The 15,453-nt window shown below is 34.3% G+C and overlaps 1 protein-coding gene across 1 annotated transcript; it reads right to left on the bottom strand.

Moving 5' to 3' along the window:
• Window positions 1-496: 496 nt before the first annotated feature.
• LOC128228079 (DDB1- and CUL4-associated factor 12-like) lies at window positions 497-13,980 on the bottom strand. Its single transcript, XM_052939168.1, has 9 exons — window positions 13,825-13,980; window positions 9,982-10,229; window positions 9,422-9,628; window positions 8,787-8,847; window positions 8,482-8,654; window positions 7,900-7,962; window positions 7,206-7,362; window positions 6,651-6,796; window positions 497-5,797 (listed from the first exon to the last, which is right to left on the bottom strand). The coding sequence occupies exons 1-9, from the start codon at window positions 13,850-13,852 to the stop codon at window positions 5,633-5,635; spliced, it is 1,248 nt and encodes a 415-aa protein (XP_052795128.1). The 5' UTR covers window positions 13,853-13,980; the 3' UTR covers window positions 497-5,632.
• Between the last annotated feature and the right edge of the window lie 1,473 nt (window positions 13,981-15,453).

Below are 15,453 nucleotides of genomic sequence, written 5' to 3'. Positions count from 1 at the left end.
AATCAATAGGGGTCATCTACTGGTCAAACCCAACCTCAAAGTCAAGATTGAGGGCCATGGGTGCAGGCATTGTCAAATTACCAAATAGACAACCTTTATCATTCAAGGTCACTGTGACCTTGACCTTTAACCCGATGACCTCTGTAATCAATAGGGGTCATCTACTGGTCAGGCCCAGCCTCCATGTAAAGTTTGATGACCATTGGTCTAGGCATTGTTGATAAATCACTCGGACAAGTTTTAAAATATTTTTACCATTTGAGGTCACTATCACCTTGACCCTATGACCCCTAAAATCAATAGGGGTCATCTACTGGTCAGGCCCTATCTTCATGTCAAGTTTGATGACCATACGTCAAGGCATTGTTGAGCTATCACTCGGACAATCTTTGGTCTACCGACGGACCGACCGACCTACGACCGACCGACTGACATGTGCAAAGTAATATACCCCTCTTTTTCGAAGGGGGGGGCATAAATATTACAAAAACAAAAGTCAGCATAATAATTTTATTTTGGGAAATAAGCTTTTAACAATTTGAGCACAAAAGGACATTCATTTAATCCTACATGTACTACAATGTAACAACATAAATTACATTTATGAAAAAAATGAAGCATTTGTATGGAAAATCCACATTAGAAGGCATGACTTAACTAAACCTAAGCATTTGATCCAAGTTATAAATCCAGTTATACATTTGTGACAAATCACATGAACATAATACCAAACAACAATTGCATTAGACAACTTAACACCCTACATAGGCCTACATACATAAATATGTACTCAAGTCCTCTGCATTCAATAACTTATGTGATTTAAAGAAAAATACATTGGTTTAAATGAAGTAAATAAAAACATATCATGAGACAATATTAAAAAAAATATTGACTCTACTTTTATTCTTTTAGCCTATCATTTTCTTCATTCCATGAAAACAATAGAAAAACTGAACATTTTTCAAAAATTTCATTTGTAAATTATCTGTTTTAAAAATGGAAGGTAACAAGAGGACCATGAAACAAAACTCGCTTGTCTGTTTTTGTTAGCACCAAAATAGCTATCAAAATAACTCAATTCTTTTTCTTTGAAGAACAGTTTTAACAATTGTTTATAGCATTGATCATTTAATGCTGCAAAACCTTAAAGGCTACGTTCATTTGCAAATAGAAGTATCTTTAATAGTTACACTAAAAATAAAAGTAGATGATTAACCTTCACTCCAGTGCTATGAAAATACCTCAACTTTTAATATTAAGAAAACTGACCAGCTAAAAAACAGGTAAGCTATAACTTTTCTTAGTTTTCTATACTGCAACATCATGGAAAACTTAACAACTGACCGGATGGCTGCCAATAAAATGATATTTCTTTTTTATGGAGAGGGAGTTGGCTATATTTGTATTAACCCATACATTTTAGTACTTACAAACTGTTTTATTGTTTAGGTTGACCTGAACATACAGACAATAAACAGTAATGATTTCCATAATTGGGCAAAAAGCTCACAATTATCTGCATGGAAGAGTAACATAACAACAGTCTATTGTAATTTATATAATGAAGCTTACAGCCTGGATGTTTATTACATTGATAATTCAATTTACCACTTCTAAGAAGTTTAAAAAAAAAAGCAAGCTGAACGGAAGAGAAGAATAACATTTAAACAAGATTGCTACCTTTTACAGCCCTTGTTTTTGTTTAATCTACGATGTATCTAGCTAGTTGAGAAATGAATTGGAAATTGCCATACACATAACTCAAAAATAATCATAAAATAAACAGATAATGCCCATAACATGGCTTGAAATATCATCATTAAATACCAATGGTTCCACAAAGCCTCAATAATTAACAACAATAATATTAGTTTAATAAGCTTCATAAATCATTTGATTCTTATCTAATTTTTGAAGATTTCTTTTCTTTTTTTGTTATAGTTGCACTTTTGAAAACTGTTCTTTTGGTGGGTTTTGCAGATGATATGCTGAATATAAAATCAATTTAGACCTGATATATATCTATAATTCCGTGATTTTGACGTGTTGATTATGATGTGTTGATTATGATGTGTCGATTCTGATGTGTCGATTCTGATGTATCACTTGTTCGGAGCACCAATAATTTTTCTAATACAGGTGATCATGACCTCCAGCTTTGATATATTGTCCCCCAAATCATGCAGTAGTGGTCATCTACTGACCTGACCAATGTTTATGCCGAGTTTGAAAGGCCTTAACCAAATCGTTCAAAAGTTATTGATCAGAAGCAAAAGTGATAATCATTTTTCTATAAATATCACCATAACCATGCCCTTTCACCTACTGACAGCAAAATTAAAAGGGGGTCATCTTCTGACCACGCCACCGGACAAAGCAATGCCTGTGTCTGCCATGCTATGTAGGCTACAAAAACTGCAAGGTAGTCCATTGCACAAAGGTTTATACCAAACTCAAAACTAAACTAACACAAATTCCATTGGAACTTTAGTCAAGACATTTTTGTATCATTAAACAGTACTTAATGTTATCTATACAGTTCAAAATGGCATATTTGTACAATTTATTTATGATTAATTAAAACAGAAAATACAAACTGGTCTTCGAATGACCATTCTCATTCATCAGAGTTTTAAAAATAATAGATCTGTCGTATGCATAGTATTATCGCGCTGGTGTACAAGAATGCGAAGGACTTAAACTCAGATTAACCGATTAGTTAGTGAATACTTATTTTATTACATGAGGTTGATTGTGACGGCAGCTGAGAACTTATATGAATCATGTTTGAGTCTGTTTCCTAGACAGAAACAAGTACTGTGTCCTTGAGAAACCAAGAGAATGTTCCTCTAGCCGGGATGGAGCATATAACCTCCAGGTAAGATGCGGACACCTTTACCACAAGACCACTGTCGACCTGGTGTGGATCAAACACACGATCTCTGAGGTGACAGGCAGACACCTATATCACTAGCTTTTAAACAGGTGCAGGTTGAACGCATGAGCTCTGGGCTGAGAGGCAGTTACCTACACCACTAGACCACTCTCGCACTGGTGGGGCTCATGACCTCTGGTTTAAGAGGTTGACATTATACTACTAAATCACTCTCGCACTGGGGGGTATGGAACACACAATCACTGAGGTGTGAGGTAGACACCTATACCTCTAGAAAACTATTATCATAATGTTGAGACATTTAATAAAGAATAGCCATATATAGTATCAAATTTCATTAAAAAATGTTCATTGATGCTTGCTGATAGTCACAGGTAGCTGAAATACTACCAATAACAAATACTAACACTTCAAAATATATACATAACAAATTTACTATACATGTACATGGTCATAAAATGGTACTGTTTAACAAATAAATGATGAAATACTACATGACATTATTGACTTAGTCATAACAAAGAAAGAAATGATAGAATTCTATAAAATCACCCCACAAGTTTTCATTAGAATATTTCTAAAACCTTATTCCAGTTTTGCAAAGAGCACAGCACAGTGAATGTCAGTGCTCATGTCTTCTTATTCACAGCTGTTCCAGGGATATAACTCAAAAATAATTAAACAAGAGCCATCAGAGTTGCAACCCATTGTCAATGTAAGCATGTGTACTCACTGTTTCAAGTTAACACTTCTGGTTTTGCAACAAAGCCAGTATTTAAGTTTGGACAAAATGCCAAAACTGCTGACATCAAGGATATGAATACATTATAGCTCAAGTTTTTCAACAACAACAAATACATGCTAAATAATTAAGTTCATTGTGGAGAGTTGATTAAAATATTGAAAAAATGAAAGTGTTTCTCAAACATACTGAAATAATTGCTTCTTAAAAAGGTTTCAGAACTGTATTGAACTGTAAAATGTTACTGAACTGTATAGAACTGTTAAATGTTACAGAAATGTATTGAAATGTAAAATGTTACAGAACTGTATAGAACTGTAAAATGTTACAGAACTGTATAGAACTGTAAAATGCTACAGAACCATATAGAACTGTAAAATGTTACAGAACCGTTTAGAACTGTAAAATGTTACAGAACCGTTTAGAACTGTAAAATGTTACAGAACCGTATAGAACTGTAAAATGTTACAGAACTGTTTAGAACTGTAAATTGTTACAGAAATGTATAGAACTGTAAAATGTTACAGACCTGTATAGAACTGTAAAATGAGTAACACAGAATGATAGATATTTTCCCATCCAATAAAAATATAGCACGGTCAGTGCACAATTTAAAAATCTGTGCAAGATAAATTGCATGTTCAACTACACCAATCAAAGAGGTTAGACAAATGTATGTGCTAAAATGCTTTCTCAATACTATATACATGTATCACAATTTCAGTTTTAACATGTGATCACTAAAATTCAATAATGAAAGACAAGAACATGTGCCAGTTTGAAAGGGACTTGTTCGCAGATTTTATGGTTTTGTTTTAAATTTAGTTTACTTACTTTCATGATCAGACACCAATAGACAAATGGCACATACTCATTTGAACAAATCCAAGCCTATAGTCATCAATTTTTAATGGCATTGCTAACCCTTTCCGATGTCTGACCCTATAATACATAAAATCAGTCCCTTTAACTGCACAAATATACAGTCAAATAAAGAGTCCCTTTAACAGCACAAATATACAGTCAAATAAAGAGTCCCTTTAACTGCACAAATATACAGTCAAATAAAGAGTCCCTTTAACTGCACAAATATACAGTCAAATAAAGAGTCCCTTTAACTGCACAAATATACAGTCAAATAAAGAGTCCCTTTAACAGCACAAATATACAGTCAAATAAAGAGTCCCTTTAACTGCACAAATATACAGTCAAATAAAGAGTCCCTTTAACTGCACAAATATACAGTCAAATAAAGAGTCCCTTTAACTGCACAAATATACAGTCAAATAAAGAGTCCCTTTAACTGCACAAATATACAGTCAAATAAAGAGTCCCTTTAACTGCACAAATATACAGTCAAATAAAGAGTCCCTTTAACTGCACAAATATACAGTCAAATAAAGAGTCCCTTTAACTGCACAAATATACAGTCAAATAAAGAGTCCCTTTTTACTGCACAAATATACAACTAGATACTTTCAACTATGCCCAACAACTGATCCATTTATGGTGCAACTTGCTAAACTGGGCCAAATGATGAATCCACTATCAACTAAGGTATCCACAAGTCCATATCTTGTACACCATTATAACTCTAAGATGAACACAGTATATTCACTTTAAAATCACCCTTTAAATATATTCACTTTTCGAAATTACAGCCATCAAGAAGACAATTTACAGTCATCATTGAAATGCCCTTAAAATTTACCCTTATGAATATCGGGACTATAATATGCAAGATACTGTAAACATTCAATTTCTATGGTAGTCTTTTTCCAACCTTTATGATCATGTAAAAACATGGTTTTCTGACCAAAGTGAAATTATACACAGTTCATTTAAGTGGACAAAAGTGTCTATTTAAGCCCACAAAAATCGTCAACTATCCGCCCAATGTTTTTCAATATCCATATAATTAGCATGTACTTTACATGAACATAAAACATGACAAAATCAATTGTTTTTACAGCACTTGACCCAATTTATTCCTAGGACCACAGCCCTGCATAGTTTCCCCAGAGTCCAGCGGGTAACGGGCCCCCAGCCACAAACATTCTCGTGCCCGTATCATCATACTGGTGGGTGTATATAGCATTAGGGATATCATGGTTAAACTGGTGCATAAAGAATCCATAGTAGTTTTCATCTCGAAGCTGAAAAGAAAAACAAACCCTGATTTAAATAACTTTATGATTGTACATTTGGTAGGATAGTTTTCAGTAAAACATGCATTAGTTGCCTGATGTTAAAAGCTTTTTGAGTGTTAATTATTTGAGTTTAAAATAGTGTTAAATGGCTTGAATGAAAGATTATGCTGCTATCATTAAAAACAAGAGTGGAGAACTGTCACAAGATACGCCGGTCAAAATTATGAATGTTTCCTTTTTTAAGTTTGAGTAATCTTAGCAATTCAAAGGCCATAACTCTGACTGAAGTGATGCTGGCAACATGGCTGGGAGTCGTATCTGGCCGAGATATTTTGGACCACAACATATATTGTCCAGGTTTGGTGATGACTGGACAAAATTTGAGTTACAGTGCAGACAACATTACCTTTGGTGTTATTAAGGCAATTCAAGGGCCTTAGCTCTGAAGTGACCCAGGCCACATGGCTGGTTGTGGAACTTGGTCGAGATATTCTGCCCAAACATATTGTCCAAGACACATATATCAGAGATATTCTGCCCATACATATTGTCCAAGACCCATATATCGGAGATATTCTGCCCCTACATATTGTCCAAGACATATATATCGGAGATATTCTGCCCATACATATTGTCCAAGACGCATATATCGGAGATATTCTGCCTATACATAACCACAGTTGGTGAATGCATAACGAATGACAATTAATTTCTCAACTGTTTTTCATTCAGGTGGGCCATAAAAGTAGGACAGTTAAGTATAAAGCATACAAAGGGATAGGAATATAAAAAACAAAACCATATTGTATAAACATATATGTATGTAGATGTAAGAGAACCATTGTTTAAGTATACTCACAAGCCATCCCTTGCCCAGAACAAGAGAGCACATGTGACCACATCCACTTTCTAGGTATTTCTCAGCTCGAAGGTCATAAAACAGGATGTGTCCTGTCCCTGTGCCTATGGTTATTATGTCCTTCCGGAAACTCACTGATCTTATGCCTGTAATAAAGGATTAATAAATGCTGTTTGTTTTATAACAGAATGCAATATCAAAATGTACACATATATCTAGTCTTGTGAGCTTTCAGAGGTTTTTCTCATTCAAAATATCATCATTTCTGTTCTATAATTTTCAAGCTTTAGACTGATTCAGAATTTTATACTATACATGAGGTTTAGAGTACATCAATTCAATTGAATATTATAAATATAATTAACACACAAAATATTAACATATTAAACTTGATGATACTTTCCAGCAACACAAGTAAACCCACTTCCCCATATACCTACTATTATCATTAAAATGTACGGGATCCTCTATCTACTAGTATCATTAAAATGAACTGTATCATTCAAAATCAGCACAATATTATTTTCCTATGTGGTAAAATACAAGACCACTTACCTGCCCCTCGGAACTTTGAGATAATTGAGAGGGTCTTTTTTGAGCGCGGATCCACAAGATACACATGTGACTGGGATCCTATAGCGTATAACGGCTTCTCCTTCGCTACACACATACATACATTCTCCTTACTGTTCGGCAACTTACGATGGCTTATCTAAAGTGGGGAAAATATGGTGCATTTCAAATCAGAATTTTGATTGTTTGAAAAGGCTTTGCTGCAGTTCGGATTGAATTTATCAGCCATTTTAAATACATTTTTTATTTTTTTAAATTTTGAGGAACTAACAGATTTTTCTTTTAATTTGTTTGAATTTAAACCATACAGCAATCTGTAGACACTTGGACAGAATGTTTGTAAATGCTTAAAACTATTTGATTTTCATTTGCATTACAACACCTTTTCAGCAAAATGAAGCATTTTCTGTCATATTCAAAAATATTTAAGAACAATGGACCACTTTTGTTACCTGAAGATGAGGATTTGTTTTCCCATTAAAATAAAACTGAAGTTGTATGGATTTAAAAAGTATATTTTTTATTTTTAAGTTTTTTGCTTACACAATTATGTATGTTATACAATATCCCAGCAACTGGAATTGGTTGAAAGAAATGAAATCTTCTTTACATGTGCTGCTGCGCCTTTCTAAACAATGTTGAAAGTCTTCAACACAAACTATACTCTGATACTTACAGATTTAAACGTTTCTAAGTCCCATAAATGAAACATGGCATTTAAAGACAGCACAGCTAGTTCCTGCAATAGTTAAAATATAAATATTCGGAATGAAATACCACACAGTTTATTTTGAACAACTCATGGGAAATGGTAAAGAGAATAATTGCATCTGTGATACATACACCTATACACCTGTAGGCATAACACTATCAGCTGCATAATCTAATTATCATATTTTGGATAACAAATAAATATTTTTCATGTGAGTTTACATTCCAAAGATGTAACTTTACTGAGTATTTTATGATTTTTTCTTAGCTGTTAATTTTAACATACACTGAAAGACACCAAGAATATTCAAATATACAATTAATAAGGTAAAGCATGGTCACATAGCTTATGGAGACACTTTACAACACCAGGGGATGTTCTCGTAGCTTTTCAATAAGGACAAACATACTGGTTTCTATTATGGAGATGGAACAAAGCATGATTCATATCAGCCTTATAGCTGTCGTTACAATCTTTACATTCAAGATAAATAAATTTGTACCTGTATAAAGAAAACTTAAAGACATGTATAATCTTTCAGCCTACCTTTCTGTCTTCATGATAGGCGAGCGCCCGGACCTTCTTGGCATCATTACACTCCTTGACTATGAGAGGGGCCTGGAAACTGTATTCTGGGACCTGCAGGCTTGATAGTGGTGAGACTTCAGTGTCCTCGACCCCATCTATCCTCCATAGACCCAGGTAACTATCCCGGGAACCTGGGGGTATAATACAGGTGGATTAGAACACAATGCGTATCTACTGCTACTTGTACATTGCAAGTCATCCAAAGGCAGATATTTAATGATAGATTTAGGATAAATTTCATAACGTGAAGCTAATTTATTTACCAGTGACTAGGAATTCATCATCCAACCAGCAAATATCAAATATCCAGTCTCCGTGAGCCCTCTGTATAATAGAATCAAAGTACGATTTATATGGAACTTTCACTTAATGTTTACCGTAATTTGAGAATGCATCAGAATGAATGAAATAAATAGAATGGCATTCTACTTGTATTTCAATACAATTTCATCATTGGTCAGGCAGGTTTAATTCAGAATCTACCTCATAATTACAAGACTTTTTGTAAGTTTTGTACTTTCCATGTAACCTGATTTATAGTTCATCAATTGCTATCAGGCAATCAGCCAGCGTCCAGAGTTACAGTTCATTTCTTCTATTTAGTTTATTAGCTAAGTGACTTACTTTATTCATTTACTGAGTTGTGATGTCATTTATACTGGGGGGAATTTTCTACTTGTTAACCTGAGTTTAATGATTAAATCCTTGTTGCTGCCGCTCCCTTGGAATAAATTTTTGATGAACATTTCAACTATGACATATATACAAAACTACAAATATCTCAACATTTTCTTTTACATGTAACTTGGAAAAAAAAACAAGAGCTTGAACAAGTTATGCAATTGACAGAAGTTGTTTCAGATTACCACATTTCCAGAATGATTCAAACATGTGTTACCTCTCCCACACAGACAGGATCAAACGTTGGCAGCTTGTACACAGCTAGATCATTAGTGTTCTCTGCCCCCGTAGCCAGCAGTGTACGTGAGGGGTTGATAGCCACACTGTGGATGCCACAGGGACAACCAGCCGGCTGACTCTTGTTGCTACTCTTTAGTGACGGGATGTGGTCAATGTTTCCCGAGTTGAGGTCCATTACTTCAAGCTGTAATTTAAGGCATGACGATCAGAACCGATCAGGCATGACGATCAAAACAGTAGGAATAAAAGAGATGAGTTTTTAAGCGCATAAGGTTGGGAAAGAAGTTAGCTAGAGGGATTTGGGGAGCCCCTTCCCGTCATTTGTGAACACACTATCATATTTAAACTAGATTAACCAAGTAGGGATAGTTGAGCTCTTTCAAAAAAAACAAAGGGAAAGCAGGAGTCAAAGAAGTAGAGAAAAGTAGGGCCTGCTTGAAAGCCAGTTCAATTTGCCTTTAAAAAAATATTTCTGTGTATAACAATTGAGATTTTTTATTAAGACAATAGATAAATAAATAAATACACTGCACAAACCTTGTTGCATTTTGTTCCATAGACAACTTGTTTACTGTTCAACCACTGGGCTGAGAAGATTTTGTTAATATTGCCGACTTGGTACTCCCTTTCCTTAAACAGCAGTGGCATAAGCTGGGCCACATAGTCGTCCACAATGTTCTGAGCACCAATATGACTAAACCTTGACTGGCCTAGCTGTCGTGTTTGTGTGTATCTGAATATTTCTTGTGAAATGTTCACAGGCCTGGGTATCGATCCACTGCATCCTGCAAAAGTGAACATTATAACATTTGTACGCTTAAATGAGATACGCTTTCGTGCAAGATGACTTAAGAATTTTACATTCTTTTAAATAACTATTTGCCTGTACTGGATTTTTTTCTGAGGTACTTTATTATGTTTATGGAAATTAAGAATGGTCATTCTTACAATTAAACTGCATACACAACGCTTATTTGCATCAAGCATAGTTATCCAAACAATATTTTAGATAGTCTGTTCAGTAACCTGCCAATGCTCAGGTGATATCGATATACACCTGTGTCCTCCTATCGTCACCAGTCTGCCATAGGATACATGCGCCTGTGGGTCTTGTTATAATGAAGATTTTTACAGACAAAATTGCGTAAATTACAAAAAAATCAAGTATTTTGGAATAGTTCAGTTCACTCTAAACACAGATTTCAAATTTTGCCATAGTGAAATAATAAATAGTTGTATATGATAGTTTTCTGATGAAACTACTCATTAAAGAATAAATAATAATTACTTTAATTAAAAGATATTCATATTGTTTAATAAATTATATCAATAAAAAAAATTAACACATTTCAGACCGATTTTTTTCTGAATTCAGTCTATCGTGATCAAAATCGGTCGAGACTGGCAAATTGTCAGTTTTTAGAAGCCCTGCAGGAGAGTACATTATAACAGGCATTTTAATCATAAAAAATATCTCAAAAAATGGAGCCAAGCAGAGATGATTGCATTGAAATTAACATGAAACACATCAGAATACACATTTCAACATGTAAAAAAATCATTGACCAGGTAATGTATTACCAGTTAACATGATTCTGACAGTTGAATTTGACTCAAGCAGATATGAATACAAATGTTCAGATAAAAATGCAAAACTTCTACTTAATAACCCTTTTATTATATACATTGTGGGTTTGAATCACTTAGAAAATAAGTTAAATAATAAATTACATTATGTTACTGGGTATTCCATATATATATGTATATAGCAGCACTTAATACTGTCTCGCTATGGAGCTAGTTTTTTTAAAGCAACTCAGTAGTTTCCGTCTGCAGAGTAAGAGATTGTTGTGGGGCCTGTGTTGCAGGATTAGCCTGAAGGTCATTGCAAATTGATCTTTGTCTCCAAAATTTCAGGACAAATTTCAAAATGGAGGAGGAATGTGTAACCAGATATTTGATGTGTACATAGCCGGGGTCACGGACACTACGGACCATGGACATTACGGACCAGACATTACGGACCAGATTTAGGGACACTACGGACCAGATTTATGGACAATACGGACCATCTTCAGAAACTTACGGACCATCATTTATAATGTTTTTAAACATTTTTTTTTAATTTATTCACTCATTGGTCTTAAATTTGTTAATAAATACTTGAATATTAGTGCTCAGTATGACAATTATCTTTAATGTAACTGAAAAATCCCAGGAAATCCAATGTTAAACATCAATGTATTTTTAATAAAATATTATAATAATTTGAATAATAATGAACGAAATATGTGTCTATCCTATAATTGTAAATGTGAATATTAATGTTTTCATATGTGATCGATTGCTTTCTGAAATAAACTTAAAATCGTCATATTTGTTTGTTTTCCGTTTCATCTGTTTTAATTGAAAGGTTCAGTCAGTGACCAAATGGTTGGTTTCAGTGCAAGATGGCGTCACCAAAACGCTCGACTCGACGAAAATCAACGTAATACCTATAATTATGATAGTTTCTTGGAATTTAAACATAGCCTATCATATGCCTACCTACCTAGTGTGTATTTACATATCCATATTTTCCTTGAAACTGATACCGCTTTCGAGAACAGTTCTGCAATGTTTCCAACATGTACACAATCCGACTGGTAGGTTTCACTTCCATTTATCATTTTGGCTCAGATTTAGTAGAAAATGAGATAAAAGTTCGGGAAAATCGCATAAAACACTTAAGTTTTGTTTAAATATAACAGGTACGGGTATTTGTGAACAAATATATTAATGATTTTAAAAGATATGAGAACGAAAAGAAAATGATAGGTTGCAGCTCCGATTTTTACAAAGATAGGTTGCAGTTGCATATACTGGGCAGTTGCCTAATTCCGGATCAATTTTGAAGTTTTCTTAAAATACTGTTGGAATTACTGAAGTATAGGCTTCCGTCTTGACTGCGAATTCTTTGACTTTTTTTAGTGTCCAAACCAAAAGTATAACCTTTAACTTTTTTTACTTACGTTTGAACAAGATCACTGAATTACACTCGACTGGTTTTTAATGTCAACATGCCATAACCTCATTTTCCGCTAAATCTGAGCCAAAATGATAAATGGCACTGTAACCTACCAGTCGGATTGTGTATTGTGCCGTGGGTTCAGTGAAAGTGCGCCGTTACAATGGGTTTCCACACTTTTATGATTGCCAATTAAAGGTTGTCAGTATAAGGTTTGTTTCTTTTGTAATATACCGCCGATAATTACGGGTACATACATTATAACTAATAAACACTAATTAAGGCAACAGAAATTGCCAGTTTTAAACATCAGTTTGCAAGAATTGCAACAAACACACATCGTTTATTTAATATATGCTCGATTTATTTTGGTAAATAAACTGTTTTGGAAAATATTTCTGCTCGATTTATTTTGGGAAATAAACTGTTTTGGAAAATATTTCTTCTGTTGCTTTTAACTGATTTAACTGCCGATCTTTCAAATTTCGTTCATTATTGTTCACATAATTGTTATAAATGCATAGGTCTTTAACACCTTTTGGAATTTCACAAGATTTTATATTGAACCATTGACCTATTCGAACTTCACGGGATTTTTCACAGTTTTATGGAAGATATAACGTCAAACTGAGCACTCATATTCAAGTAATTATTAACAAATTAAAAACTAATGAGTGATTAAATAAAAAAAAATATGTTTAAATCATGGTCCGTAAGATTCCGAAGATGGTCCGTAATGTCCCTAAATCTGGTCCGTAGTGTCCCTAAATCTGGTCCGTAATGTCTGGTCCGTAATGTCCATGGTCCGTAGTGTCCGTAATTCCATAGCCGCACTTTTACAGTTTCACTAAAAAGCTAGCTTTTATAGAAATGTGGTAGAGTGTCTGCCTGCAGAGCGAGATGTCGTGAGTTCGAACCCCGACAGGTGCACATAGCAATTTGTGCAGTCTGTTAAAAAAAGGATATATTGTTGGACTATTTTGTTTTCAACATCGTTTCAACATCGCACAATAATACTTCTAATTATGTGATGCCTGAACAATAGAGTCATGCACTATTGTACTAGCAGTGATATGGACCAGGTCTCGAAAATCCACTCAATCCAATCACACTCATCCGCCAGGACGAACTCATCCGCCAGGACGAGTAAGATTCTCCAATAGCTATAAAAGTGATAATTTCTCGTGGACAATTGATTGCTCCTTTTGACAAGAACATATAAGAACTAAGTCGAATTCATCTCCCTTAGAAACAGTCCTCCCAGAGAATACAAAAATACACGAAACATTAACATTCAAAATAGTTGACGATGTTGCACTTGCAGGACAATATGATCCCAAAACTGCAATCGAATGCTTAATCTGAAATGGTACCTTTTACAGATGGACGATGGAAAGCCATTTCAATTCTGATGAAGTTCTACGTTATATTCATTGTTTAATAGAACTCAAAATCTTCTTGCAAAACTGCAGAAGTCAGGTCAAAAATCAGTAAATATATTGCGATTTGTTTTGATAAATCGAACAAAAGGGGAGTAACTCCAAACTTAATAGGTTAAGTGCCACTAAACATTCTGCAGGTTGGGTATAAAAGACTGGCCGGACCGGACCAATCCGGACCAACGGAAATAGCGGTACCGGTCCGGAAATCGTTCGGAAGTCGTCAGAATACCGATTGGGTATAATTTTTAAAAGACTGGCCAGATCGGACCATTTCCGTACCAAATAATAATAATAACACGAACAACAATTAACCGCTTAATTACATATAAGTATTAAATATATGATACATAATGTTTGGATAGACACCTTGAGAACAATATATAGTCATTAAAAAACATACAGAGAAAGGTACATCAATTTGAGAAACTTGGTTCAAATTAATCTGGGACCAATAAAAAGCCTACTCCCAGAATAAATGTACAAAAGTCAAACAATAAGCAATTACACTTTTGACGCAAATTACTTTACTATATTTCTCGGAACCACTCTGTTAAAAATAGTAATAATCTTTTGAATTTGTCTCTTTTGTACAGTATTAAATATTTGTAATCATTATCTGAGACCAATGAGTGATCATTTCATATAAATTAGTAAACACGAAGCGGACGACATTTAACTGTTTCACAACGTGAAAACGCATTGTTTACAAATTGTATTGAAATTATAAATGCACTTAACAAAACAATACATATTTTCATAAATTTAATACACCTTCCAGATTGGCCAGTCTTTTATACCCGACTTTCTTTTCCGGATCGGTACGGAAGTTTCCGTTGGTCCGGAATTGGTCTGGTCCGGCTAGACTATTTTAAGCTTGGTTGTGGTAACTTCAATACTGAATACAGTTATCCGCAAGAACGCCACAAATTACAACAAATTAAAAGCCACTCATCTTTGTTTTCATTTTCAATACTGGCTAGAGTTTAATCCAAACTTAAAAGAATGATAAAAACATTATAATGAATGACAACCCGCATGTGTTAATTATGGAGGGCGATCGTAATTCGATTAAGCGTCATATTCATTGTTGTTAAATCAACACAATTATGATTGATATTTAGCCAGAAGGTTTGTCATATTATAACACAGCACATGGTGTAAATACAAGCTGCATAGAGATTAAAGCGGATGGATAAAGAAACAATATTGAACTGGTACCTGCATGCCTGCCATTCGGTCTCTACTGTACAGAGCGCGGACCTCCAGTCGGTCGCCCTAGAACACAAGACATGTAGGTGGACATCATCTTGCATCTTGATGGACGGATGGATGGATGGATGGATGGAGAGATTGATTTTTATTCCTCCATATATGACGAGATTAACGTATTTACAAAACGACAAACACAATATAGACAAACATCGTAAGAATATTTTGACATATGAACAATTACAATTGTAGCCGAATGCTCATATACTATGTTTATGCAGGCATGGCAATAACTTTGAAATGTACATGGAACAATAATAGCCAAATAACAATACATGTCAACATTTTGTT

Source organism: Mya arenaria, chromosome 3 (genome assembly GCF_026914265.1).
Source record: "Mya arenaria isolate MELC-2E11 chromosome 3, ASM2691426v1".
Classification (NCBI taxonomy): Eukaryota; Metazoa; Mollusca; class Bivalvia; order Myida; family Myidae; genus Mya; species Mya arenaria.
Note: the sequence above shows the minus strand (reverse complement) of the source record. Positions and strands in the feature narration are given on the sequence as shown.